Source organism: Leptodactylus fuscus, chromosome 1 (assembly GCF_031893055.1).
Source record: "Leptodactylus fuscus isolate aLepFus1 chromosome 1, aLepFus1.hap2, whole genome shotgun sequence".
NCBI classification, from domain to species: Eukaryota; Metazoa; Chordata; class Amphibia; order Anura; family Leptodactylidae; genus Leptodactylus; species Leptodactylus fuscus.
The window spans coordinates 190,267,913-190,293,749 of record NC_134265.1 but is presented as its reverse complement, the minus strand read 5'-3'; the positions used below and the strand labels follow the sequence as shown (position 1 = coordinate 190,293,749).

Sequence of the window (25,837 nt, the reverse complement as noted above, 5' to 3'; positions counted from 1 at the left end):
TACCAGGTTATGTAGACCACAAAAGTATAAGAAGATGCTAGTTTGCAGTAAAGGGTAGTATTGGCCCTCCAGACAAAAAGGAAAGAGAATAATACGTTCCATTGGGAAACTTTTTACATGATCTACCATATATTTCGGACAATAAGAGATATTTGACTAAGTGACGCACCCCTGACTTAGGCAAGAAAATAAGGCAAAGGCGGTGATACTAAATGTAACCTTCCCTGGTGATCAAATGGAGTAGAGAGGTGGTATGCTAGGAAAGGTAATGGGGGCTATTAGGTAACAGATAAGTTGTACATACACAAAAAGTGGGGGCAGTAAACTGTGTGGGGGTAACTAAGGGGGGAAGGGGGGGGGGGTAAGGTAATGATAGTGTGAGGAGCCCTGTTAGTGCCTTCCTACACAGTAAACAATGCTTCCCCCCATCCTTTCTACAGTATAATACAACTGTGAACCCTCTCTACAGTATAATGTTACTGAGTGAGCCCACACAGCAGAAGCCTCTTTACCCCAGTATAACCTCATTACCATTTATAACTGTCAGGAGAAACACTCCCCTCTCTACCGCTGCCCATGTATTACTGTTACATTATAATGGATGCACCAGGGATCGGAAATCATAGTCTCTGTTGCCTACACAGGAATGCAGCCATGCCCCAGCCGCTGTCATTATAAAAGGAGGCAGGGATCCATACTGTTAGTAGTCATGGTGCAGTCCACCATCTGCACTATTAGACGCAGGCTACGGACTCAGACACATTTTGGCAAGGTTTTTCCATACTAAAAATGCGGTTCCTCTAGTATTGTGTGCCCAGAAGTGTAAACTGGTAAATAAGAACTGCATATTAAGCCTCAAGGTAGATACGGCAGTGAACGCTACATCTGCAGAAAAAGCTGGCAAGAAAGCCTTTCCTAAAGGCAAGTACAAAGCAGCAGATGGTTTTTCACACCTGTTCTCCGTCTCCAGCTCGTTCTTCCGCGTGTTTGCATCATCGAGCAAGCTCTGTAACAAAGTGATTTTTTCATTGTCTGATCCTTCTTGATTAATTTTTAACATCTTATTTTCATGCTGAAGGCGAATCAGTTTCTCCCTTGAGAAAGAACACAGTATAGTTAGATGTGGCTTCTTTATTTCTGTTAAGTTCATTGCTGTATCACAAACACGGCTTTTCAGGTAATACCCCGTGAACATTCATCACAAGCACAACCATCAAATGCTGAAATGTATTCAAAGAAAGAGTGCTCTCAGCCTATCTACATACATGAAATTCACCAACTGCATCAAAACAGCACCCAGGAAGTTACAGATGTAAAGTGTTACAATTCTCCTTGTCATAGAAGTGTGTCCCTACATAGCGTGACATGGGCAGCACTGACTGACAATGTCACACTTTAGAGGCACACCCTTCTAGTAGGAATAACAGATGGATAACAAAGCGGAGCTAGAAGAAAGGATAAACCAGAACTGTTACATTAGGATTACAATTTTAGATTTACTAAGAGACATGTCAGTATTGGGGAACGGTCTTGGATTTGGACAATTCCTGCTTGTTAGAAGTGTCTCTTGACAATACATTACCCACTCTTACAGATGCATGGACTTTCCCAATGACTATTACGACAGACGTAATGAACTATAGGGGCCAAGGGTCAATTTACAAGACTGACTTTTACAGAAAAGGTAGCAATACCACTAGAATGGCACCATGCTACTTTCAACAGGATGCACTGTTTGCAGCAAGGCCTTTAAGAAGGGACTCCAGCGTGTACAACTAAAGGTATCAGCGTCAAACACAGAAAAGGGAATAGGTGGCACCCAATAGAACTTTTCCAGACACTTTATTAGCATCTGCCGAGTATGCAGCAGGGCCCCGCTCTCTGAAGAAGGAAACAACTATTTTGAGCAGGACACTAGTATATTACTGGTCATAAAAGGACTTTTGCCTTTTGCTTCAACCACCATCCTGTGTAGCTGCCAATACCGAGTCGGGAAGGGTCCAATGAGCGCCACCTCTTCTCTCTTCTGTGAGACTTATGAGACGTCTAAAAGAGAAATATGTCTTGCACATGGTAACCAGCCACAGCACAGCTTTCATTTTTCAAGAGCACTACATGAAATGACATAACCGATTAACCCTTTCAGGACCAAGAGTCATTGATGTCCCAATGCTCAGGCCAAATTTAGCATTTGTTATGCATTGCTGTACACTGCAGTATCTTTTTAATTGGTTTTGATTATTATTTATTTTTACTTTTTTTCAGGACAAGCATTTAAATAAGTAGCCTTATTTGTTAAATAGGTTGATTTTTTTTTTCTAGAAGTAGAAGAATGTTATAAAATATGAAGAAAATGTAAATATGCTAAATAGTTTTTATATATACTCTTGCACATAAATATGTTAAAACTAGATTTCCAAGTTCTTCTGATCACAAAGGCTACACAATTATATAGTTTTTCAAGCAAAAAAAAATAAATTAGGGTTTATATGTAGAGATGAGCGAACACTAATCAGAACAGCCGTTCCGAATAGCACGCTCCCATAGAAATGAACGGAAGCGGCCGGCACGCAGACTTTGCCGGCAGCCGGTCGCTTAACCCCCCGCGTGCTGGCTACTTCCGTTCATTTCTATGGGAGCGTGCTATTTGAAATGGCTGTTTTGAATAGTGTTCGCTCATCTCTATTTATATGGTTTTATATTCAGCATGGCTTATTTTCTGGACCTTTGGCCCATGTGTATAACCAGTAGTTTAGTATAGTCGAGGGATGTAAACTGCTTTACTTATCTCTTGCTAGGCTCCCTGCTGAGAGAGCAAACCTAGGAGAAGAAGATGAAGGTTGTGGCTGGCAGGGGAGCAATGTCTGTTAGCACAATGTAAATGGAAAGGTTGTTTCACTTTACTGTGGTCACCATACAGAGTTACATTTTATTGATAAAATAATTGATAAGGGTAGCATTTAGGACTTTTAGAAAATGTAACTCAGGGACAATAACTTCAGCATAGAGATGCTCTTATCTTTACTATAGGAGCAGTTGTAAATCATGCATCAAATAGCCAGATTAGTGATGTCTAGGGGTTAAAATATATTTTAAAGCATGACTGAATAGGCGTGAATAGGATTAAGCATGCAGCTGCACAACAAATGATCACTGTGGGCTAAATATCACTACTTCCTGATAAGTATAATACTAGGAAGTACAGGGTTATTTCTTCTATTGCATACACCTCACTCTTGGCTGACCATCTGTTGAATAGCAACAAATACGCAATGAGGCAAATTTACTAGTAAGAATGTGCCAAAATGTACATGCTGTGCACCACATTTATTATGTGAATTTATTAGACACTATTTGCATCCTGCCTAACAGAGATCATCAGACATAGGATGTGACCCATCAAGGCAGGGGTATGTCCTAAGATGTGAAACAAAATCAACTAATATGCAGAGTAAATGAAACCCGCACAGTTTATAGGTGCACCAGATTTATCATCCAGCTCCAGTCACTGGCTCATTTTAACACTACTAGACAGAATTAGTAAATCTGCACCACTATTTTCCATCCAGGAAAGAATCAGTAAATATGACCAGACTACACTTACTTTATTTCAGGTGTAATAATTTCTGCAGCTAAGCTGTCTGCTGGTTCCTGGTTGCCTAATGGCATTAACCCTGCCAAAGTAAAAAGTTAAAACATGTTATAAAGACAATCTAACAAAATAAGTAAGATTATGTTATCAAAGTAGTTGATGTAGTTGTGACGACCGGTGTGTGCAGAGGTCTAACACGAAACTCTGATGCAAAATTTGTACCAGGCTATACAACTATAATGTATTTTTTATAGCATTGATCTCAAATTGGGAGGAGCCACCGAATGGGCCTCCTAGATGGGTAAGTTCAGAGTGTTTTCTTGCAGGCAGATTTTGAGGCGGAATCTGCCTCAAAAAACACCTCCCAACTGTCCCATTAATTTCAACTAAGAGTCAGGAGCAGATTTTCTTTTCCCTACAGCTTGCAAGACAAAATAAATAAATAAATAAATGCCTGACTCCCACAGAAAAGAATGGGGGAGTTGAGAGGTGTTCTTTAAGTCCGGGTCCCCATGTGGTGTAAATGCGGCAACTTGGCTGTGTCGGAAACGAAGTTAGGGCAAAGTGGATAGGTTTCTAGTGAATCCCATGCCCACTTGGTAGCATGTCCATGGTGTGGACATGCTGTGATTTCCAAAACTGGTGCGATTTTGGAAATCGCTGCATGTCAATCATACCTACGGAAACACTGGCCGTTTCCCCATAGGTATAATTGAAACGAAATCCACAGAGAAAACCTCGGCAAACTTTCTGTCTAAAGCGCTGCGGGAAGAACCGCGATGCATTGCCACCACGGACTTTCTCGTAATGCTTTTTTCTGCAGGATGCCCTGTGGGGTCTTAGACTTAAGCAGATTTTGAGGTGTATTCTTCCTCAAAAATCTGTCTGCAAAAATCTTATGTGAACTTAAAGGGGCTCTATCATTGGGAAAATTCATTTTTAACTAAACATATACTTGCATAGCCTTTAGAAAGGCTATTCCACACCTACCTTTTGTATGTAAATCTCCTCAGTAGTAGTTTTTGAATTAGTCCGTTTTTATTCATATGCTAACTAGCCTCCAGCGAGCACTGTCTCTCTCCTGTGTATACAGCACAGGCTACTGCTGATGACTCATCTCCCTGCTTGCACACACAGATAGCAGAGAAAGTGCTCGCTGAGAACTTCTTGTGCTCACTGGAAGCTAATTAGCATATGAATAAAAACGGGCTCATTCAAAAACTACTGAGGTGATTTACATAGAAAAGGTATGTGTGGAATAGCCTTTCTAAAGGCTATACAAGTATATGCTTAGTTGAAAATGACTTTTACCAATGATAGAGCCCCTTTAAAAGAAGGAACTAAAACACTAAACAAGGCTCCTGAGCCCTGGTGTGACAGCACCACTCTCGGCCCCTTGAATTACGCCCCTAACATTACCTGCTGTAGTAAGCTGACCTTCTTGAGCCTGTACACATCTTAGCTCTTCAATAGTTTCCTTTAGAGAATCTCTTTCCGATCTTAGTCTCTGTTGTATAAGACAATAATAAAGAGTTAGATTATTTGGGAGAACGCACAACTCTTGAATATATGTGTGTCACAGCAACGAAAACCATGTAAGTTAGAAATGACCACACATTAAAACCTATATAAATTTGGTATCACTGTTTGTATTGTTGCAAAATAAAGGTAATGTCAGGCGGAATTGACTGGCATTTTCTATGTAGTATTAAGGTGCTCCTAGATGGGTCAGCTATTGATGACATATTCTATGGATAGATCATCAATAGTAAAATCCTTTTCATCGTCTTAAATGGACTTTGGTTGGAATGCTTATCCCACACACACACATATTTTTAAGAAAATACATTTTTCAGAAAACAAGAAGCAAGAGATACGGAGCTCAAACATGGTTTAAAATACTTACATCTTTCTCTTTTTGTAAACTATCAATTTTTTCCTTCAGTCTCTTGTACTCAAAATCCAATTTGTCAGCTTTTTTTGATTCTTCAGACAGTCTATTCTGAAGCTCCACAACCTATTAAGAAATTTGCCCACAATGAATTAGAAGGGAAAAGATCCGAAAATCTGTAGCGCAAAGGCTCAAAAAAGACTGAGGCGTACCTGTCTCTTGTAAGTCTCCAGCTGACTCCGGGCAGCATTTGCTTTCCTCAGCTCCTCTTCCAAGCTAACTGTATTTTGCATGTACATTGTGTTTTTTTCTTCTAGCAGTTTCACCTGCCTTCGTAGATCACCCAGATCTTCTAGTTTTTTCTTGTAAGAATCTACCTGGCTCTCTAACTTTGCTACTTTATCAGAAGAATGCCTGAAAGAATATGACAGAATATGAATTAAATAATAAATTAAAAGGGGTAAGTTAAACATATTTTCAAATATAAATTATTCAACTTTTCTGTAACCATCTTAGAGGTTTCTTTTCTCTAACCATCATAGTCTTTTGTCCCCATCTGCTGCATCCATGGTCATATCCATTGGCAACTGATCAAGGCAACAGACTGTCACCAATAAGAAAGTTAGAGAAAATCTTTAAAACTCGGAAGAATTCTAATTTATATATATTTGCAAAAATGTTTAGCTTTCATTTTCTACATATTTAAATGAAAAAAAAATTTACATACTATTTAATAAGATATGTATTTCAAAATCTAGGTTTAAGATGTTTCATCTGAGGTTTTGCAATGCGTTTTCCTGCGAGATGACACATCACATTAAACAAGAACTGTTGCAGAATCAGTGAAGCAGCTGCAATTGACGGATGCAATGAGTTGTAGTTGGTGGAATTGGTGAAAGGTCCTCTTTAAAATGGTATAATGTGTGTACATATAGGACTGCATGCTAAAATTAAGAGGCTACTAAGGCAATGTATTTATTGATTTGAGGCTACATAGATAGATATATGTGACTACAGATAGCTTCAAGCCTTTGTAGTAAGCAATCTGCTGGTTATTGGGCAGCCTTGCTGAATGCTGCAAGTACACAGCATGATACATTAGTATACAAGACACAATATAGGTCTAGGAACACAGGAAAGATCTTGGAATTTTACCGACAGTTCCTGCTGTAATTTCCTGTACAGAGAGCTTTCAAAGCTCAAGAAATCCAGCAACAAATAGTTAAGCGAAGCCAAATGAGCAGATTTATGGAAACTGACAGAAGAGGAAAACGAAAAAAAAACAAACAAAACAAAACCAACAACAAAAAACAATAATCACAGCTTAAATTTTTTTTTCGAGGAGCAGAATAGAAAATATAAGTGGTTGGTTGGTTACTATGTGCACTGTACAAGTGTAATACATCTCTAATAATCTACCCTAAATCCACATACATATAGCAGTATTTGGTTAGTATTTTGAATCAATATGCATCAGTGGTAAACCAAAAATTGAAGTGGGTCCAAACCAATAAAGCAGGCTCACCCCTCATTTTGGCTTACAAATACTAATACAAAAAACAGCCATACCATAAGAGAATGTTGTGGGTGAGGTACAGTTCAAAAATGCACAAACTCAAAAAAAAAAAAAAAAAAAACAAAAAACACTTGTGTGAATTTACAAGGACGATGGAAAGTAATAAAGCAGCCTAAGACTTTGTACAAACAGGGAACTGTGTTACATAGGGGTGTGAAACCTAAAATTTCCTGATTATAATCCAGCCGCACCCAACATTTAGGGATGGAGGCCTCTTAACAAATGAGTGGCTATAGCAAGGCTCTAATCACTCTACTGAGATTCATAGCATGATGTACTAGTTGATAAATCGGAAACACAAGTCTGTCTCACAATCTATGGAAATAGAGGTGTAAATATTTTTGTAATTTTCACAATTAAAATTAAATATATTTATTACAGGGAAGTTTCATATTGTCAGTAGGTTTAGTTTCTTTTTTTTTTTTTTTCAGGTGCATTACAAAAGACGTGTGACTAAGAATGCAAGCCCCTCAAAAACATTACATCCCACGTTTACGGGTGTATTTCCAACAAAATTCTGTTATATGTTTTGCGGCATCTGTTTTGGTGCATTTTGTCACAACAAGTTTTCTAAAAAAAAAAATTCCTACATGTTAGAATAGTATGTGTGGCTCAGCAGGAAAAGGGAGCATGGAGTAAATCAGGGTAAGCAACCTTTTTATACAGCGTGCCGATTTCAATTTAGAAAAAAAAAAATGTAAGGATGAGGTACTTTGTGTCAGCAACAACTCCCCCCCCCCCCCCCCCCCATTTATGCTACACTGACAATTGCAAATTTTCAAAAATAAATATTAGGATCTGTCATTACAGGACAGATACACTGAGGAAAGTAAAAAAAAAAAATTAGGCATATTCTACAGTGCAGAATTGACAGCCATGATCGTCCGAAACAGGTGGTTTTTGCTGTGACATCCTCTTGAATTGCAGCAGGGTCACCGCTGTTTTCAATCTTTGCACTTAAACATGGTGTAAACTGAAAACCCACATTAAGGCTAATGTCCCACATTGCAGAAACACAGCTTTTTATGTTGCAGATTTTGCTGCAGTTTTTTTGAGCCAAGGCCAGGAATTGCTAAAAAAAGTAATGGGAAATATATAGGAAGTTCTTATACTTCTACCTTCTACTCTATTCACTTCAGGATTTGGCTCAAAAAAAAAAAAAAAAAAAGAAAAGAAAGAAAAAGATCCGTTTCCACAAAGTGGGGCTTTAGCCTAAGGCCCCACATTTTGGAAACAGCTTGTTTTGTTGCAGATTTTGTTGCAGTTTTTTTGAGCCAAAGCCAAGAGCGGCTACAAAAGGAATGGGAACTATACAGGAAGTGCTTATATTTCTCCCTTCTACTCAATCAACTCCTGGCTTTGGCTCAAAAAAAAAAAAAAAAAACGCAATAAAACCTGAAAAAAAAAGCTGCATTTCCACAACGTGGGGCTTTAGCCTTAAAGTTAACTTTGTACTGCGTTCTTTCTCCACTAAGTTGCTGCTATATATTGCAGCAGGTTAGCGTCAAAGGACCACATTTATTAAGCTACTGGCTTCTTTTTGTGGTGTAAATTGCGCCTTTTTAAAGGTCTTTTCCTGCGATACACTTTATTTATAAAGCATTTGTGCCTTTTTTTCACGATGCAGTACTGCTATCGCCACTTTTGCCTTTTTGGCAAGAAAAGGGAGCGTGGTGTAAATGGAGATCCTTTTTACCCTGTATTTATGACTTGTCTCTTTTATAAAAAGGCGTAAATGCACTCCAGTTCATGGGCAGTGTAAAAGAGCCTGTCAGGTTAGAATGCATTAGAAAGGGGCAATTGCACCTTTTTGACCAATAAGGGCAAAGAGGACAATTACCGTATTTTTCGGACTATAAGACGCACTGGACTATAAGACGATGGAGATGTATGCCCCATCGTAACTCACTTCAGATTCTTTGAACTTAAATGGTACTGTATTTCAGAGTCAACATGAGAAAGAAAAAAAAAAATCAGCTTTTATAAATTATCATGGTGCTATCTGCTCCTGCCATAGTGTGCAGATACAAAGTGACTGCCCTAAAAGTTGTGCATAGACAGTTGCAGCTGCCACATAAGAGCAATGACCCTTAAGCTCTTGCCCTCTTGCTCTTACATAACATTGAAACATGTTCATGCTGGCAAACCCAAAATATTAAAGAATAAAAAAAGAAAAAAACATACCGTATTTTTCTACAGGGTATCTGCAGGGCTTACTAACCAAGATGCTTTCATTTAAAAGCAGAATCCCAATAGAGAAGATTTCACAAGCATAATTACGTCATAATGTACCGTATTTTTCGGACTATAAGACGCACCTAGGTTTTAGAGGAGGAAAATAGGGAAAAAAAATTTTGAAGCAAAAACTGGTAAAATATTTAATATATGGGAGCTGTAGTTTTGCAACAGCTGCAAGGCCACATTGACAGGTGACCCTGCAGCTGTACGGGGACGCATAGAGTGTTTTTTTTTGCGGGGCCAGAAGTACTTTTTAGTTATACCATTTTGGGGAATATCTATTGCTTAGATCACCTGAAAAAAAAAACAAACGGTGGTTTATACAACTGTATTGCCGTCTATGGGACATTCTGTCTATTAGTATTACGGCTGGTCATAGAGACCAGCCGCAATACTAATATAGCCGTGACAGGCCCCGGGGGAGAAGAGGCCGCTGACAGACTGCAGACCCGGCATCCGCTGTACTAGAGAGGCGGATGCCGGGGAGGGATAGACGCCGGGGCCTGAGACATCGCTCCTCTGCCCTGCCTGAAGCCAGCGGCGGGGGGACGGAGGAGCGGAATAGCATCACTCCTCCCGCTGCTGGCTTCATTCAGGGCAGAGGATCGCAGCGATGTCTCAGGCCCCGGCGTCTATCACTTGCCGGCATTCGCCTCTCTATTACGGCGGGTGCCAGGCCAGGCACATTCAGACTATAAGACGCACCCTTCTTTTCCCCCAAAATTTTGGGGAAAAAAAGTGCGTCTTATAGTCCGAAAAATACGGTACTTTAAGGCTACTTTCACGATAGGGGTTTTTCAGACTTTATGGGGTTTTTTTTTGGTTTTTTTTTAACAAGCTTTGTCAAGTTTTTTTTTCCTATTCAGAAGCCTATGGAAAAATTCTTGAACCAAGAAAAAGCAACATACTACAAGAATGCTACAATTTTAAAGTAATGCAGCAGACACACAAAGCACACCAACAGTGAGAAAAGGGGGAAGAAAAAAAAAAAAGTTAGAGGAGTGCATATTTCCCTACTGACTTACTATAATGGGTCTGCTGGGTTTCCACTCGAAAAATAGAGAAAGAAAAGTTCTGCTTGCAGGACATTTTTCAAGAGGAATGGGGGACAGAATTCCCAAATGGTTGCCCAACGCAGTTGTGACCAAAGCCAAAAAACAGTAAACAAAAGGTACAGTATGTGTACAAGCCCTTTACTAGTCACCCAGAGAATATGCTACTAAACCTTTACATCTTTTTCTTCTGTTCAGAATGCTTTGAAGCTAAAATTGAAGCAGATATACCAAAAAGAAACAAAACAAAAAAAAAAACCAAAAAACATATATACGTTTTTCTGAAGGACATGTTGCTAAATATTAAACCAGCAGATAGAAGTTATACAAATGCTAGATGTGACAGCTATAGATAAGAAAGTATGGGCAAGTACCTTAGCACATCCATTTCATCTTTCAGCGACTGTGCTTCATCGGCTAGTGTTGTTAAATCTTCATTCTGTTGCCTGAGTTCTGTGATCTCCTTCTCGAGCTCTTCGCAGCGTATCCTATAATCATCTTTGGATGCTTCAAGCCTAAAAAGATGAGAAGCTTTTAGAACACCAATTAAACAAGAAGCAATAATATTTAGCAAAGAGCCCGACTACACGCGCTCAAAGGAACATGCAAGTTTTTTTTGACAGGAGTCTAGTCTAGTCTAATCTACAGTACTGTTTTTGTCGAAATGACCAGAAACCTTCCAGACCAACAGGAAATCAGTGGGATCCATTCTAAAGCAGATCATGGCCTGTCTCATGATACCAGTGTGAGCTTACGTTTTTCTACCGACATGGAATTATTTATATGGGAAGATTTTATCCATTAAATGGTCACAAACTTTTCAGACAACTTAGCCTCATTTAATAGAGCATGTTATTCTGGAGCAAAATGTAATGCACTTTATTTAAAAAATGTTGTCATTTTCTCACGAAAAGGGGAAGGTCTATGTTTACAGCTACTGCATTATTACACACTGCTTTCCCTGCCTGTACACTGCACAAAGGGGATTCTGCAGCTTCATATTTCTCACAGATTGAGTAAGAGGAATAGGGCAGGACGGCGCTCACAGGTCCAATAGATTTTATTAATAAGGAGAATTGCACAATTGTAAGTGCAATTCTTCTTATTAATAAAATCTATTGGACCTGTGAGCGCCGTCCTGCCCTATTCCTCTGCCGTTTCCCCGGTTGACACAACCGGTGCCTTTGAGACGTGCTGCTCCCCATACCTGGTATCATATACACCTTAGTACGGAGTTGTGAACGCTGTCACAACCAAACCAGGTGAGAGGCCACCAGGTCTGATATATTCATTACAATTATCTAAAAAGGTGAATAGACTATCTACACTATAAAGTGTGCTCGGTGTTTCTCTATCTTTTACAGATTGAGTAAGGACAGTCTATGTACTTCTGTCTAGCTGCTTGCATCATTGATGATGTAATGTACAAGATTCTGGTACAAGATTCTCCGTTGATGAGCGATCGCTGCCTTCAGTTGTATGTGCAAATGCACATACAGCTGAAAGCTGTCAGTGTAGGCCGCGGATCACGCAACCGCGGCCTACACTGACTGCAGAGTTTGACCTCTGCCTCAACGCGGGCGCGATGACGTAATCCGTGCCCGCAGTGAAAAGGAGGTGGCTGCCAGCGGCTCTTCATGGGTGAGTATGAGAGTGTGTGACTGACTGTGGCTTACTGTGTGTGAGTGTTTATATACAGTTAGGGCCAGAAATATTTGGACAGTGACAATTTTCGCGAGTTGGGCTCTGCATGCCACCACATTGGTTTTGAAATGAAACCTCTACAACAGAATTCAAGTGCAGATTGTAACGTTTAATTTGAAGGGTTGAACAAAAATATCTGATAGAAAATGTAGGAATTGTACACATTTCTTTACAAACACTCCACATTTTAGGAGCTCAAAAGTAATTGGACAAATAAACATAACCCAAACAAAATATTTTTATTTTCAATATTTTGTTGCGAATCCTTTGGAGGCAATCACTGCCTTAAGTCTGGAACCCATGGACATCACCAAACGCTGGGTTTCCTCCTCCTTAATGCTTTTCCAGGCCTTCACAGCCGCAGCCTTCAGGTCTTGCTTGTTTGTGGGTCTTTCCGCCTTAAGTCTGGATTTGAGCAAGTGAAATGCATGCTCAATTGGGTTAAGATCTGGTGATTGACTTGGCCATTGCAGAATGTTCCACTTTTTTGCACTCATGATCTCCTGGGTAGCTTTGGCTGTATGCTTGGGGTCATTGTCCATCTGTACTATGAAGCGCCGTCCGATCAACTTAGCAGCATTTGGCTGAATCTGGGCTGAAAGTATATCCCGGTACACTTCAGAATTCATCCGGCTACTCTTGTCTGCTGTTATGTCATCAATAAACACAAGTGACCCAGTGCCATTGAAAGCCATGCATGCCCATTCCATCACGTTGCCTCCACCATGTTTTACAGAGGATGTGGTGTGCCTTGGATCATGTGCCGTTCCCTTTCTTCTCCAAACTTTTTTCTTCCCATCATTCTGGTACAGGTTGATCTTTGTCTCATCTGTCCATAGAATACTTTTCCAGAACTGAGCTGGCTTCTTGAGGTGTTTTTCAGCAAATTTAACTCTGGCCTGTCTATGTTTGGAATTGATGAATGGTTTGCATCTAGATGTGAACCCTTTGTATTTACTTTCATGGAGTCTTCTTTTTACTGTTGACTTAGAGACAGATACACCTACTTCACTGAGAGTGTTCTGGACTTCAGTTGATGTTGTGAACGGGTTCTTCTTGACCAAAGAAAGTATGCGGCGATCATCCACCACTGTTGTCATCCGTGGACGCCCAGGCCTTTTTGAGTTCCCAAGCTCACCAGTCAATTCCTTTTTTCTTAGAATATACCCAACTGTTGATTTTGCTACTCCAAGCATGTCTGCTATCTCTCTGATGGATTTTTTCTTTTTTTTCAGCCTCAGGATGTTCTGCTTCACCTCAATTGAGCGTTCCTTTGACCGCATGTTGTCTGGTCACAGCAACAGCTTCCAAATGCAAAACCACACACCTGGAATCAACCCCAGACCTTTTAACTACTTCATTGATTACAGGTTTACGAGGGAGACGCCTTCAGAGTTAATTGCAGCCCTTTGAGTCCATTGTCCAATTACTTTTGGTCCCTTGAAAAAGAGGAGGCTATGCATTACAGAGCTATGATTCCTAAACCCTTTCTCCGATTTGGATGTGGAAACTCTCATATTGCAGCTGGGAGTGTGCACTTTCAGCCCATATTATATATATAATTGTATTTCTGAACATGTTTTAGTAAACAGCTAAAATAACAAAACTTGTGTCACTGTCCAAATATTTCTGGCCCTAACTGTATGATACTACGGAGCATATAATACTGGGGGGGATGTACTAAAGAGCATATACTACTGGGGGGGTTGCATACTAAAGAGCATATAATACTGAGGGGATACGTACTGAGGAGCATATAAGACGGGGAGGATGTGTATTGAGGAGCATATAATACTGTGTGGGAGGGAGCGTACTCAGGAGCATATAATACTGGGGAGGGGGGGGCGAATTTATAAGCATATAATACTGTGTGTGGGTGCCACTGTGGAGCATATAATCTTGTGGGTGGCTACTATGGAGCTTATAATACTGTGTGGGGGGACCTACTGTGGAGCACATAATACTGGGGGGGCTACTGTAGAGAATATAATACTGTGTGGTGGACCTACTGCGGACCATATAATACTGTCTGGGGTCCCCTCACTATTTATGTCACACAGTATCTGTTTTATAGCAGACGTGATATTAGTACAGGATGTAAGAATATTACACGGTCACTATAAAACAGATCCTGTGCAATGTAAATAGTGAAAATTAATTGTTCAAAGTACAAAATGCAGAGAGCTTTACATTTCAGTACAAAGTTGTTTGTATTACTGAAAGCTCTGTAAAGCCCCATTCACATGTAATTTTTGGTCTGTAACTGTCCGCAATTGTGGATCCGCACAATATTAAGTTTAAATTGCCATGTTGGCACTCTGCAATAATTTAGTGGGTTTTGGGTTGCAGTTTGGGCACTTAGTCTCTAAAAGGTTCACCATCACTACCATAGACAGCGAGCAGCTTTACGATCTGCTCTCAATATTTCTCTTTTTTGTCTGTGAGTAGCTGTATTAGAAACTGTATTTGGATTTCAGTTTCACTGAAGAATCTTATATACAAACTAGCCTCTTCGTCTGTGGGTTCTTGGCGTGGATGATCCATCTATATTCAGTAAATTGCTGCCGTCGATGGTTTGCCTGCTCCGGCATTTCAGCAGCTCTCAAGCTGTCCTGCTGCTGAACTTGTTCCTCACACTGTGCCTGTGATTGTTCCGGCATCTTACCAGCTCGCTGGGACACCATATAAAGCATGTGCTGTTGGTGTCGATGATCCCCCTCAGCTCCATTTGAGGAGAACTCTTTTGACTTCTGGCTACCTTCACAGCTGTTGTTGTTTGCTACAAATTAAATTTTCTTTTTCCAGGCATGTTTAAAATTGGCAAACTGCCAATTTGGATTAAAGGAGTTTGCCCATGTCAGTTTATCAGCACTGTCTGGAGCAGATCACATAATATACAAATGCATGTACACAATCCACTGAGGGTTAGCGTGTGTTTACACAGGGAGATAAAATCACTGGGTTTCTCAGAACCTGAGATAAGCTGCTGCCAAAAAACAGTTTAATATAGTATGTGAACATAAATTCATAACAGTTGCGAAGCCATGTCATTTACTGGGATAAAATGGAGCCTTTGTGTTAATCGAGGTTAAAAACTATCTATCTATGTGCCAGATTTCATTCAGATCCGTTTTTGCGTGATTGAGGAACAAACACACAAACATCCAAACTTCCACATTTATAATATTAGTAGGATAGGATAGGATAAGATGTTCACTTTGGCTTTTCTCAGCTATCGGATGTTTTTGGCAAAAATACAGTTGCAGTTCTAATGAATGACCATTGAGGGGTGGGGGTAAAGACTTTTCCAGCCAGAATTGTTTATGTCCCCTGAAATGTACAGAATTGTAAAATGTATGGGCAAAACTGCAATGTTTTACAGTACCTGCAAAGTAGATGAGATTCTGGCTATCCGCAGCAGAATTGTTGTGATTTCAAAAAACAACACTTTTTTTTTTTAATGCAGTATTTCCGCTATACCTACAGAAACACCGGCATTTTCTGAATAGGTATAATAGAAACAAAGTCCACAAAAGAAAACTCAATGCTTTTCTGCCACAGTCTTTTCTGTCGTGCTTTTTGACTGTGGCTTGTACTGGGGCCTTAGCAGTAAAAAGATTTATACATTTTTTGTTGTGAAGTCCAAGGCTGAAAACCAAGGTTGAACCTCTTCTGTCACTGTCAGTTGGCACTGTCAGTTTTTATCTAGTGTGGGTTCCACACAATGATTGGTCCCATTAATATATCCACCCACCATGTTTTCACGCCAAAATCACAGCAAGAAAGGACATGCTTACTTTCCCCCTCCTCCATGTAAGAATTCAATTCCAATTGTGGGGAAAAATCAGTGAACCAACAGGAGTCAATAAGTGATTTTTTTATACTGATTGTAAAACATAAGATGTGCAGTTTAAAAACCGTGTGAACATACCCCATTAACGTTATTAAGTATAAGATTACCATGCTATATACTTTCTTTTTACTGCTCCCTCAGAAGTGTGTTCACATGTTCTGAAATCTGCAGTGGAAATGCATGCTGAATGCAGAGTGAGTTCTCTTCTTTATTGGAAATATCCAATATGAGTGCAAAATCAGTAATATAATCAAAATACAAAATCCTCTGTACATCCTACAACTCCCTCACACATTTTGAAAGGTAAGGCCTCCTGAAAATGACCATCATTTTTATCCACAACCGCCAATCTGCAAATACGGATAAACGTACCGCCCCATTCATTCATTTCTATGGGTCCATAAACATGTGGCTGTGCGTCTGTCCCCTATATAAGGCCTGCAAATTATGAAGCATGTTCTATTTTTGCCCGCATTTGCAACATAGACAAGTTTAAGGACTCAAACAAGTCTTTTTACAGGTCTGTGTTTTGTGCATGACATACTGACATGGTTTCTGCAGATTGTAAATCAGTATTTGCAGACAGTAAAAGCAATACAGTTGTATGCATGGCGCCCAACTCATTTGAATGTGAGGTCAATTCATAGCCTTATGAATCTCAGACGTGTTTGTACCTAAAGGTTTCTTCTTGTAGCTGCTCCAGCTGTGTCTGAAGCTGTAGGTGCCTTCTTCCAGCTGGACTGTTAGGATCTTCTAAAGAATCAGACTGGTTTAAGCGTTCCATAAGAACCTGGTTTTCCGCAAGCAAACTGCTTTTCTCCTCTTGGAGTGCTGCAACCTTAAAAAATAAAAAACAAAAGCCATGTAATATAGATACGTTTATATAAGAATTCATTTATTATGCAACCAATGGAACATAACATTCACAAAGAGCAGTCATGTCAGTGTCACACTGTTATTACTATCTGTGTCGCCACACGAAACATTACAGCGTTAAAGGCCAACCACATTTATTAAAATCATTAAGAATTTTCAGTCGCTTAAACATATTATTTTACAGCTTTTTTTTTCCATCTTCCCTGGATATTTTACACAGCAACAGTCAGGACATAGGAGAATTCCAGAGTACTGATGCAAATGATTCCCTAACAAAAAGCTTGACTGCACTCTGCATGGCGAAAAGCATCAAAAGAACAAATGTATTATCATACTGCAGAAAGCAAATAACTCCACAGCACTCCGGATTCCTACAATACTAGCATAACTATTAGATGTATTGCAAAAATGACCATCTAATTTAACCCCTTACTGATGAAACAGTCTGAAAAGGCCTGACTGAACACTATCCCCTCCCAAAGTTGCCTCTACATATTTCAGCAGCCACAACATTTGAAATCTTATATGGACATGACTTACGGTAATCTGGTCTTGTTTTATGCGGTGGGGAAGAGGTGGGGTATTTAATGCAGGTGCAATTATGTAATTTATATTCCCAATACAGGTGTAATATCTAATATATGTAATTTGTGTACTTTGTACAGCATGTGCGTGAAAGTGTATATAATGAAAATATAAAATATATGGATATTTAATTATTTTTAAAATTGAATGAATGATCCTGTGTATCTATGACAAGGGACATATGCTAAGGTAACACTAGTGTGTTACAACAGCTATATTGCTGAATAGACAGCCCTACAATCTTGAACACGGGTCCTTGGTGTCCGATTGGATCACCCATTTAGCCAGTGGGAGAGAGGAACTCTACTAATCAAGTCACGGTCACAGGCATTGGTGATCAAAGAGTTTAGAGCCATAATTGGAGCCTTCTTCTAACTAAAGCTGTAAAGAAGGAGGCTGCACCAATAACTGATGCTGTAGCCGAACTCTGTTCGCAGTTCAAAAGTGCTCAGTGTAACACGGTGAAGAAAACCTGGGTCAACACTGTAGGGATTGTAGGGTTATAGGTTGGACTTGATGGACTAATGTCTTTATCCAACCTCATCTACTATGTAACTGCAACATACTGTAGCTCTATTTAGGTTACTGGTGCTGTATTCTAGCAGCCTGCTGACATCACCTTAGAGCCCAGTTTATATGGTGAGAGCTCCTGGAGTTTGGAGTCCGTGGGACATGTACCACACTGTGCCGCTCCGTGGTCTCTAACCCCCCCCCCCCTTCCCTCCCTCCTCACCTTCTGTTGTTGTTTTCTTTCTGTGTGGGTTGTGTGATAGGTTCTATATTTTGCTTTGTTTTTCTGCTTAGGTGGATGGGTCAGGCCTATTTGGGGCCTAGTGTTGCCAGAGAGTGCACTAGTGACTAACTGTGAGGAAGACTTCCTGGGGCACTACAGGGCCTGGAGAGGACTGAAGAAGGGCACCAGGTATGTGAAAAGGGGTACCAAAAGATGGAGAAGCATCAGAGAAGGAGCAATGGTGGTCCCACCACGGGGTGACACAGTAGACAAAAATGGGGGTCATCCTCTATGTCCCTCTAAAAAGGCGACCCCAGGTACCAGGGGAGCCAGGTTTGGTGGGGTTTGTAACAGAGACTCCCAGGAGTCTGCCATAGCCGGAAAGTGGAGCAGGGGGATGGAAATACTTACCCTTTCCGCTGTGTTCAGGTGCCACAGGGTCACCCCATTGGTGAACTACGCATGTGGTAGTGGAGTCACTGACACTAACTGGCCATGGGGACTGGGTGACTGGCAAGGCGCTCTAGGACCAAACACAGAGCCCACACAGGGTGCGACTAGTGTGGTGTACATGCTGTAGACACCACGCCTACGGACACTAGGCTAAAACTGGCCAGCATAATATCTTTAGAGAGGAGGAGCCAACAACTTTTGTTATACCTAGTGTCAGCTTCCTAGTGGTTGGACCTATACTCATGGTGCTGTGTCCACCAATAAAATAAGCACGAGAAAGGTGACTTTGGCAATGGAAAACACTGTTTGATTCAGATGACACTAATCCATCTGCAGTGGGAAGGTAAGTTGGGTTCTGTTGACAGACTCTCTTTAAATAGTTCTTGGCTCTCACTTATTACTGTGCACAGAAACAATTATTTCAGAAATAAAACCATTCTACTCATGGAAGTGATTACACTGTTGGAGATGTATGCCCCATCGTAACTCACTTCAGATTCTTTGAACTTAAATGGTACTGTATTTCAGAGTCAACATGAGAAAGAAAAAAAAAATCAGCTTTTATAAATTATCATGGTGCTATCTGCTCCTGCCATAGTGTGCAGATACAAAGTGACTGCCCTAAAAGTTGTGCATAGACAGTTGCAGCTGCCACATAAGAGCAATGACCCTTAAGCTCTTGCCCTCTTGCTCTTACATAACATTGAAACATGTTCATGCTGGCAAACCCAAAATATTAAAGAATAAAAAAAGAAAAAAACAACATACCGTATTTTTCGGACTATAAGACGCACCCAGGTTTTAGAGGAGAAAAATAGGGAAAAAAAAATTTCAGGCAAAAAATGGTAAAATATTTAATATATGGGAGTTGTAGTTTTGGAACAGCTGCAAGGCCACATTGACAGGTGACCCTGCAGCTGTACGGGGATGTATAGGGCGTTTTTTTTGTGGGGCCAGGTGTACTTTTTAGATATACCATTTTGGGAAATGTTTATTGCTTAGATCACCTTTTATTTAATTCAGAGGCAAAACAGAGAGAAAAACCCGGCAGTTTAGCACTTTTGATTTTGACGTTCACTGTACATAAAAATATTAGTAGACCGGGCATTTTCAGACACAGGGATACCTAATGTGTATGTTTCACAGTAATGTTATACTTTTATATGTATTCTATGGAAAGGAGGTGAACTTTTATTTATTTTATTTTTTATTATATTTTTTTTAAGTGGTTTTTTTTTTTTTACTATTTTAATATCCCCCGCCTAGGGGGCTTGAACCTGCAATCATTTGATTGCAAGTCCCATAGACGGCAATACAAGTGTATTGCCGTCTATGGGAGATTCTATACATTACTATCGCGGAGGTTCATAGACCAGCCGCGATAGTAATATATATCTATGACAAGCCTCGGAGCCTTCATTAGGCTCCCGGCTGTCATCGGAACAGGTCGGCTCCTGCGGCCTCGCCGTGCAGGAGCCGGCCTGCATCACTAAAGGTATGGGGCCGGTGGGGGGGGGCTAACTGACTGCCGGGACCTGTGGAGGAGGAGTGGATTTGCAGTATGGCCGCGCTACTGCCACCGCTGGTTTTCTTCAGCGGCAGTAGCGCGGCAATCTGCAGGCCCCGGCAGCTAAGACACTCCCCGTCATCCGCCGGTCTATTACAGCAGATGCCGGGGACTGTCTTAGCTGCCGGGGCCTGCAGATTGCCGCGCTACTGCCGCTGAAGAAAACCAGCGGTGGCAGTAGCGCGGCCATGCTGCAAACCCACTCCTCCACCCACATTCAGACTGTAAGACGCACCCTCATTTTCCTCCGAAATTTGGGGGGAAAAAGTGCGTCTTATAGTCCGAAAAATACGGTATTTCCCAACTATAACAATGCATCATTCTATGCGGAACCACAAACCATGCTATTGCGTGGATGACTGCTACTGGATTTAACTCATGTAATACAGTTGGAAATGCAAATTCTGTGAAATTATGACAAAGTGTTAACTAATATTAGTATTTCTGAGCAGAAAGTCCACAGTGCAAATGCAGTCCGAAGCAGCATTGTGTTAGTTCGTGTTTGATGCTGGGGAGGCATTCACAACTTTACCCTTTCTTCTAGCTCATTACATTCATATCTCAGTTTATCTTGTTCCTCTTGAATAGAGTACGCCTTTAATTAGCACAGAAAGCAAAATAAAAAAGTGGTTAATGGATTTTGCTGGACACTAGGACAACATAATACACTTTTACTATCTTGTGTGTACGCAACAGATCATGTAGAAACAATACCGATGTGATCGAATAATATTATTCTAGAGGTTAGTGGAGTGCTACAGATTCAGCAGAAAGTGCCCACAGACATTTCATGGCAGTGGTAAAGATGCATGCTTATGTTCAAGCAAGCACTTGCAGCCAGGCAAAAGCTGCACCGTTCAGGGAATGTCTTTGGGCAACTTATTGGGCTCTGTTCATATGACTAGGATGGTTTTGAAATCCATCAGTATTCATGGATTCCTCATAGACTTGAGTCTACTGAGAGATCCTTGAAAAGTCAAATATAGGACATATCCTATTTTTTTCACTACCTAATTAAATGGACCGTCAAAAAAAATAAAAATTGTATATATATATATATATATATATATATATATATATATATATATATATATATATGAGTAAATGTCTGGAAAGCTTTCCATTTTCTGACAGTATGTGTGTTATTAATACATTTTGTGATACACTATTAAATTTAGTCTCCCTTCTGTGAAATACTGCAAGTCTTTATTCTTCCCCTTGCTTCAATAGTGAGAGCTGTTCCCGCCTCTCACTGAGTAACCGTGCATGGAGCACAGGCAAGGAGTATGATAAAGAAAAATAAGCAAAGAAAATCTGAGGCAATGTTTTTACCCGTATTAATGAGTAATACACATAAAAATATTTTTTAACACTGGGTTCACACCAGCGTCTGGTCTTCGTGAGCGGCCGTGAGCGCCGGTGACTGTTTTATGTGCTCTGCGGCGAAACCATTTTTTTTTTTAAACCGGACACAGTACTGCATGTCCGACTGTGTCCGGTTAAAAAAAAAAAAAAAGGTGGTTCGCCGGCATCCCAAATGAAACATTTGGGATTGAAACATGCAGGCAGGTTTCCATCTCCTGCCCCTGTTTTGTGCAGGAAACGGAAACCTGCGGAACGGAGTACAGGGCGCAGAAGTGAACGAGCCGTAAGAAATATTCGTGTTTAAAGGGCTGGTTATATGAATCATTTTATTTTAGTATCTGAAACAGGTGTCTAGATGTGGGTGTAAAAATATATGTAAGATAGTACCTGTGGGCAATGTGCACCCACCATTCATTTTTCACCAGTCCTAAGCTAATTTTAACTTTATGCTTTATTATGCCACAACTGTTATCGACAGTCTGACGCTAGGTTCACACCTGCGTTCTGGTCTCCGTTCTGTGCTTTCCGTCTTCTGCATGCAAGAAGACGGAAAGCACAGACTGGGTCCGGCCGTAAGCGGCGGTGAGCGTTTTATGCTCTCCGCCGCGAAACCGGATTTTTTCATCCGGACACAGAGTACTGCATGTCCGACTCTGTGTCCAGATTAAAAGACCCAGTTTCGCGGCGGAGAGCATAAAACGCTCACCGCCGCTCACGGCCGGACATCTCTCTCACCCATTCAAATGAATGGGTGAGAAAGACTCCTGCAGGCTTCCGTCTCCTGCTCTGTTTTATGCAGGAAACGGAAACCTGCATAACGGAGTGCCGGGCGCAGATGTGAACGAGCCCTGAGGCAAGCAGAAATCCATTTTTTGTCTTAGCTGCTGCTCTGTCCCCTAGGCATTAGGCTAGGGCCCCATGTTGCCGAAACACAACATTTTTTTGTTTCCTATTTTGCTGTAGTTTTTTGAGCTAAAGTCAGGAGCGGATTTATATTATAATAGCTTCCATTATATTTCCCATTGCTTTTTAAGCCACTCTGGACTTTAGCTGTGTAGCTAACTGCTCATGATAGCTGGCATGTATAAAGAGGTGCATGAAGAACTGATATCTTAAAAGGGTTCTACCACCTCCACTAAGCATATTCACCACAGTGTTACAGAGCACATTACAGTGATAAACAACACACTTTTGTTATGCACGGCAAATTTCTCAATTTAGAGGGAAAAAAAAGTAGTTCATACACTGGAGGCAGGCCTTCTGCCATTAGATTGCTGCTCAAGTAGGGAGGGTCATGTCAAAACAGTGGGAGCATCAATTCTTACTGCCCAGGGTTGCACAGATAGAAGATAGTAGGGATGCCACAGTGACAAGAGCAGTGTTCAAGACAGCTGAAGTTCCGCCTCAATTGCATAAGACTTCAAAGCTGTTTTTATCCAAAACTACAAAAGTTATTTACAAAAAAGATAAGTTTATCATTGTAATGTGCTCTGTAACACAGTGGTAGTAGTTGAATAAGCTTGGGGGAGGTGGTACTTACAATTCATCATGATTTACATTAAGCAAAAAAAAAAAAAACACAATAAAATGAGGAAAAGGAACCAGACATGTATACTGAGAGATTCATGGAGGTTATATCAAAATGAGTGAATTAATAAAAGCCAAAATAATAGCTAATCTGGCAGCGGTTTATTTTGTATTTATTGTCTCAGATTTGCAAATAAGCACTAACCTGCATGTCAAGTTCATGGCATCTCTGGGCAATTTCTTCTTTTGCTGCCAGTGCTTCATTCAATTCCTCTGTTGTTTTCTTAAGCTATTTTAAAAAGATTAAAAAAATAAAAACGCTCTATCAGTTAAAACGTCTTCTTTAGTTGGAGCATTATCAGTAAAGGGTTTTCCGCAACAGAAACTTATGACATAATGCTAGAAAACACCATCACTAAATCTTTAGAAAACGACCTCTGGGACATCACCTATCCCTAGAATGAAGGGAAGAAGACCCTCAAACATCCTCTCTGTTCAATGAGGCTCTTTATCATGTACAGGAACCCAAATAAAGTGAAAAACGCTGAATCACAAAACTAAAATGATGGGTTAAAAGTAGCGCCATGCAAGGCACATGTGCATAGCTAGAGCTACATACACTTCCTTCTAGTTCAGGATCAATTACTGTAAAGTAATTACGGACCCACCTCTTACACTACAATAAACAGATTATAATAAAGTAAATTCAATATCTTAAAACCGGGCCACACAAAACTCAGGTAAGCAAAACAATGTCAAAAAGTAAACCGGCCCTTCAGACTGAAAGACAAATCAATTTGTGCAGATGTGAGTAATGTTTTGTAAGGTTTGTACAAAGTTGTAGATGCCAATAAGCATTATTCATTAGCAGGATCCTGATCACATCACAGGTTTGTGACAAGCTTACCTGTTTGTCAAGCTCAGCAAAGGCATCTGTTCCAATAGACACTGGGGTTTCCTTACTCATCAGCTGCAAAGATACCACACAGTTATAGCATACTTGTCACACAAGTGTTCAACACATGTCATTTCTCAACAGTATATATATTTTAAAAAATCATTATGGAAGAAGGAGGTGAAAGTGAGAAAAAAAAATTATTTGAGATTATTATAATATATCATGTAGTAGCCAGCACAACAACCCAAAAAGAGCCTAAAACTGGGAGGGGGGGGGGGGGGGGAGAAATAAATATCATTAAATTGGGCTGTGTTGATTCAAGTATTAAAATGGAGTACTAAGCATATTTTCTTCATTATGAAAGCAAACATTATAAAGCAATTACATAGGTCTATCGAACCTAACAAAACCACATAAACTAAATGTCCACCTTATTAGACACACTCATTTTTAGCTGTTATGTTGGACCTTTTCAGGCCTTCAGAATCGCAACAAATTGTTGTGGCATACACAGATATCATCCATGGATACCAGATGACACAAGTGTAATAGAAATCTGGATTCATTGACAGCAAACGTTTTTCCACTGCTCAGTGATCCAACTTTTATTATTATTATTGTTTATTTATATAGCACCATTAATTCCATGGTGCTTTACATTTGGAGGTTTACATACAGTACACAAAATATACAGGCAGATATATTACTAACAATGACCGACTGGCACAGTGGGGTAGAGGGTCCTGCCCGCGAGGGCTTACAATCTATGAGGGGAGAGGGATAGAGATAGAAGGTGAGGGGAGAGACTTTTAAGCAGTTTTCCCCTCTGAAAAGTTGCATTTCTGTTTCCCTTAGGCAGCAATGACACTCAAAATGGTCATCTGCCGTTATAGCCCATCTATGCTATGGAAACCTGACTTGTGCATATAGCTAACATTAGCTAGAACACCACCTCGCTGCAATCTGCTTAAGGCACAAGTAAACTTTTATTTACCTTTTCATAAATCAATAGTGCAGATAAAAGGAACAAGCTTTGCAATATCCTATTAATATTAGAAATGTGAAAGTTTGTGGGTTTGTGAGTTTGTGTGTTTGGATGTTTGTTCCTCAATCACCGAAAAACCGCTCCACCGATTTGGCTCAAATTTTCCACAAACATAGCTAATACACTGGATTGCGCAATAGGCTACTTTTCGTCACAATAACGCACATACGTTTTTCCCACAACCCACACAAACATCCAACTCACATCACCATCTCTGCAAAATCACACACTTTGGCCCATAGCAAGCCCCTAAACTTCACATTCCTCTCTACAACCTAGCCCCTAACCACACACACTCACATTCACATATACCTCAGCACTTTCACACTCACCTTCACCATCCTGCAGGAGCCGACCTGTTTCACTCTCCGGCTCAGCCATCTTTACCGACCCCCACCACTGGGAGGATCCGCGGCTCCGCCCACCAAACTACTCCACTCTCTTCACACACTGTCACGAACATGGCGGCTGGCCACATGGTTCCATACGCCACTCATATGCCGGCCGCCACACATTGCTTCAGGCCGGCATACCATACAGCAGTGGAACCCGGTCGAACACGGCCAGCCGCACGTAACCCCCGTACTCTGCGGCTGGGAACACAGACGCCTCGGGTAACAGCACGCATGACTGCTGAAGCTGCAGCCATGACACACACAGCTCCCTGGCATCATCATGGTAAGTGTTGTGGGGACACTGATCGGCAGGTTGCTTAGCGGAGGCGGGGGGTTACAACAGGTGGTGTGTAATGGGGGGGGGGGAGGTGGTAGTGGTTAGGGAGGGGTTCTGCTGGGGGGGAAATGGTACCACAGGGCCGAGGGTGCGTAGAGGGGAGGCCCAGATTGCACATGTGGAAGGGAGGGGGGGCTTACGGTCACCGGA

The 25,837-nt window shown here is 40.8% G+C and overlaps 1 protein-coding gene across 3 annotated transcripts in view; it reads right to left on the bottom strand.

Moving 5' to 3' along the window:
- HOOK3 (hook microtubule tethering protein 3) overlaps positions 1-25,837 on the bottom strand; it is a 77,023-nt gene that overhangs the window by 16,070 nt on the left and 35,116 nt on the right. For 2 of the 3 annotated variants that reach the window (XM_075280428.1, XM_075280429.1), the window contains exons 7-15: positions 23,920-23,982; positions 23,218-23,301; positions 16,581-16,744; positions 10,724-10,864; positions 5,696-5,897; positions 5,499-5,609; positions 5,012-5,099; positions 3,605-3,674; positions 954-1,094 (exon numbers count right to left, since the gene is read on the bottom strand). In XM_075280428.1, coding sequence (XP_075136529.1) covers positions 954-1,094; positions 3,605-3,674; positions 5,012-5,099; positions 5,499-5,609; positions 5,696-5,897; positions 10,724-10,864; positions 16,581-16,744; positions 23,218-23,301; positions 23,920-23,982 — 1,064 coding nt within the window. Of the gene's footprint in view, positions 1-953; positions 1,095-3,604; positions 3,675-5,011; positions 5,100-5,498; positions 5,610-5,695; positions 5,898-10,723; positions 10,865-16,580; positions 16,745-20,652; positions 20,716-23,217; positions 23,302-23,919; positions 23,983-25,837 lie in introns of all 3 variants that reach the window. The other variant, XM_075280427.1, reaches the window with a different exon arrangement.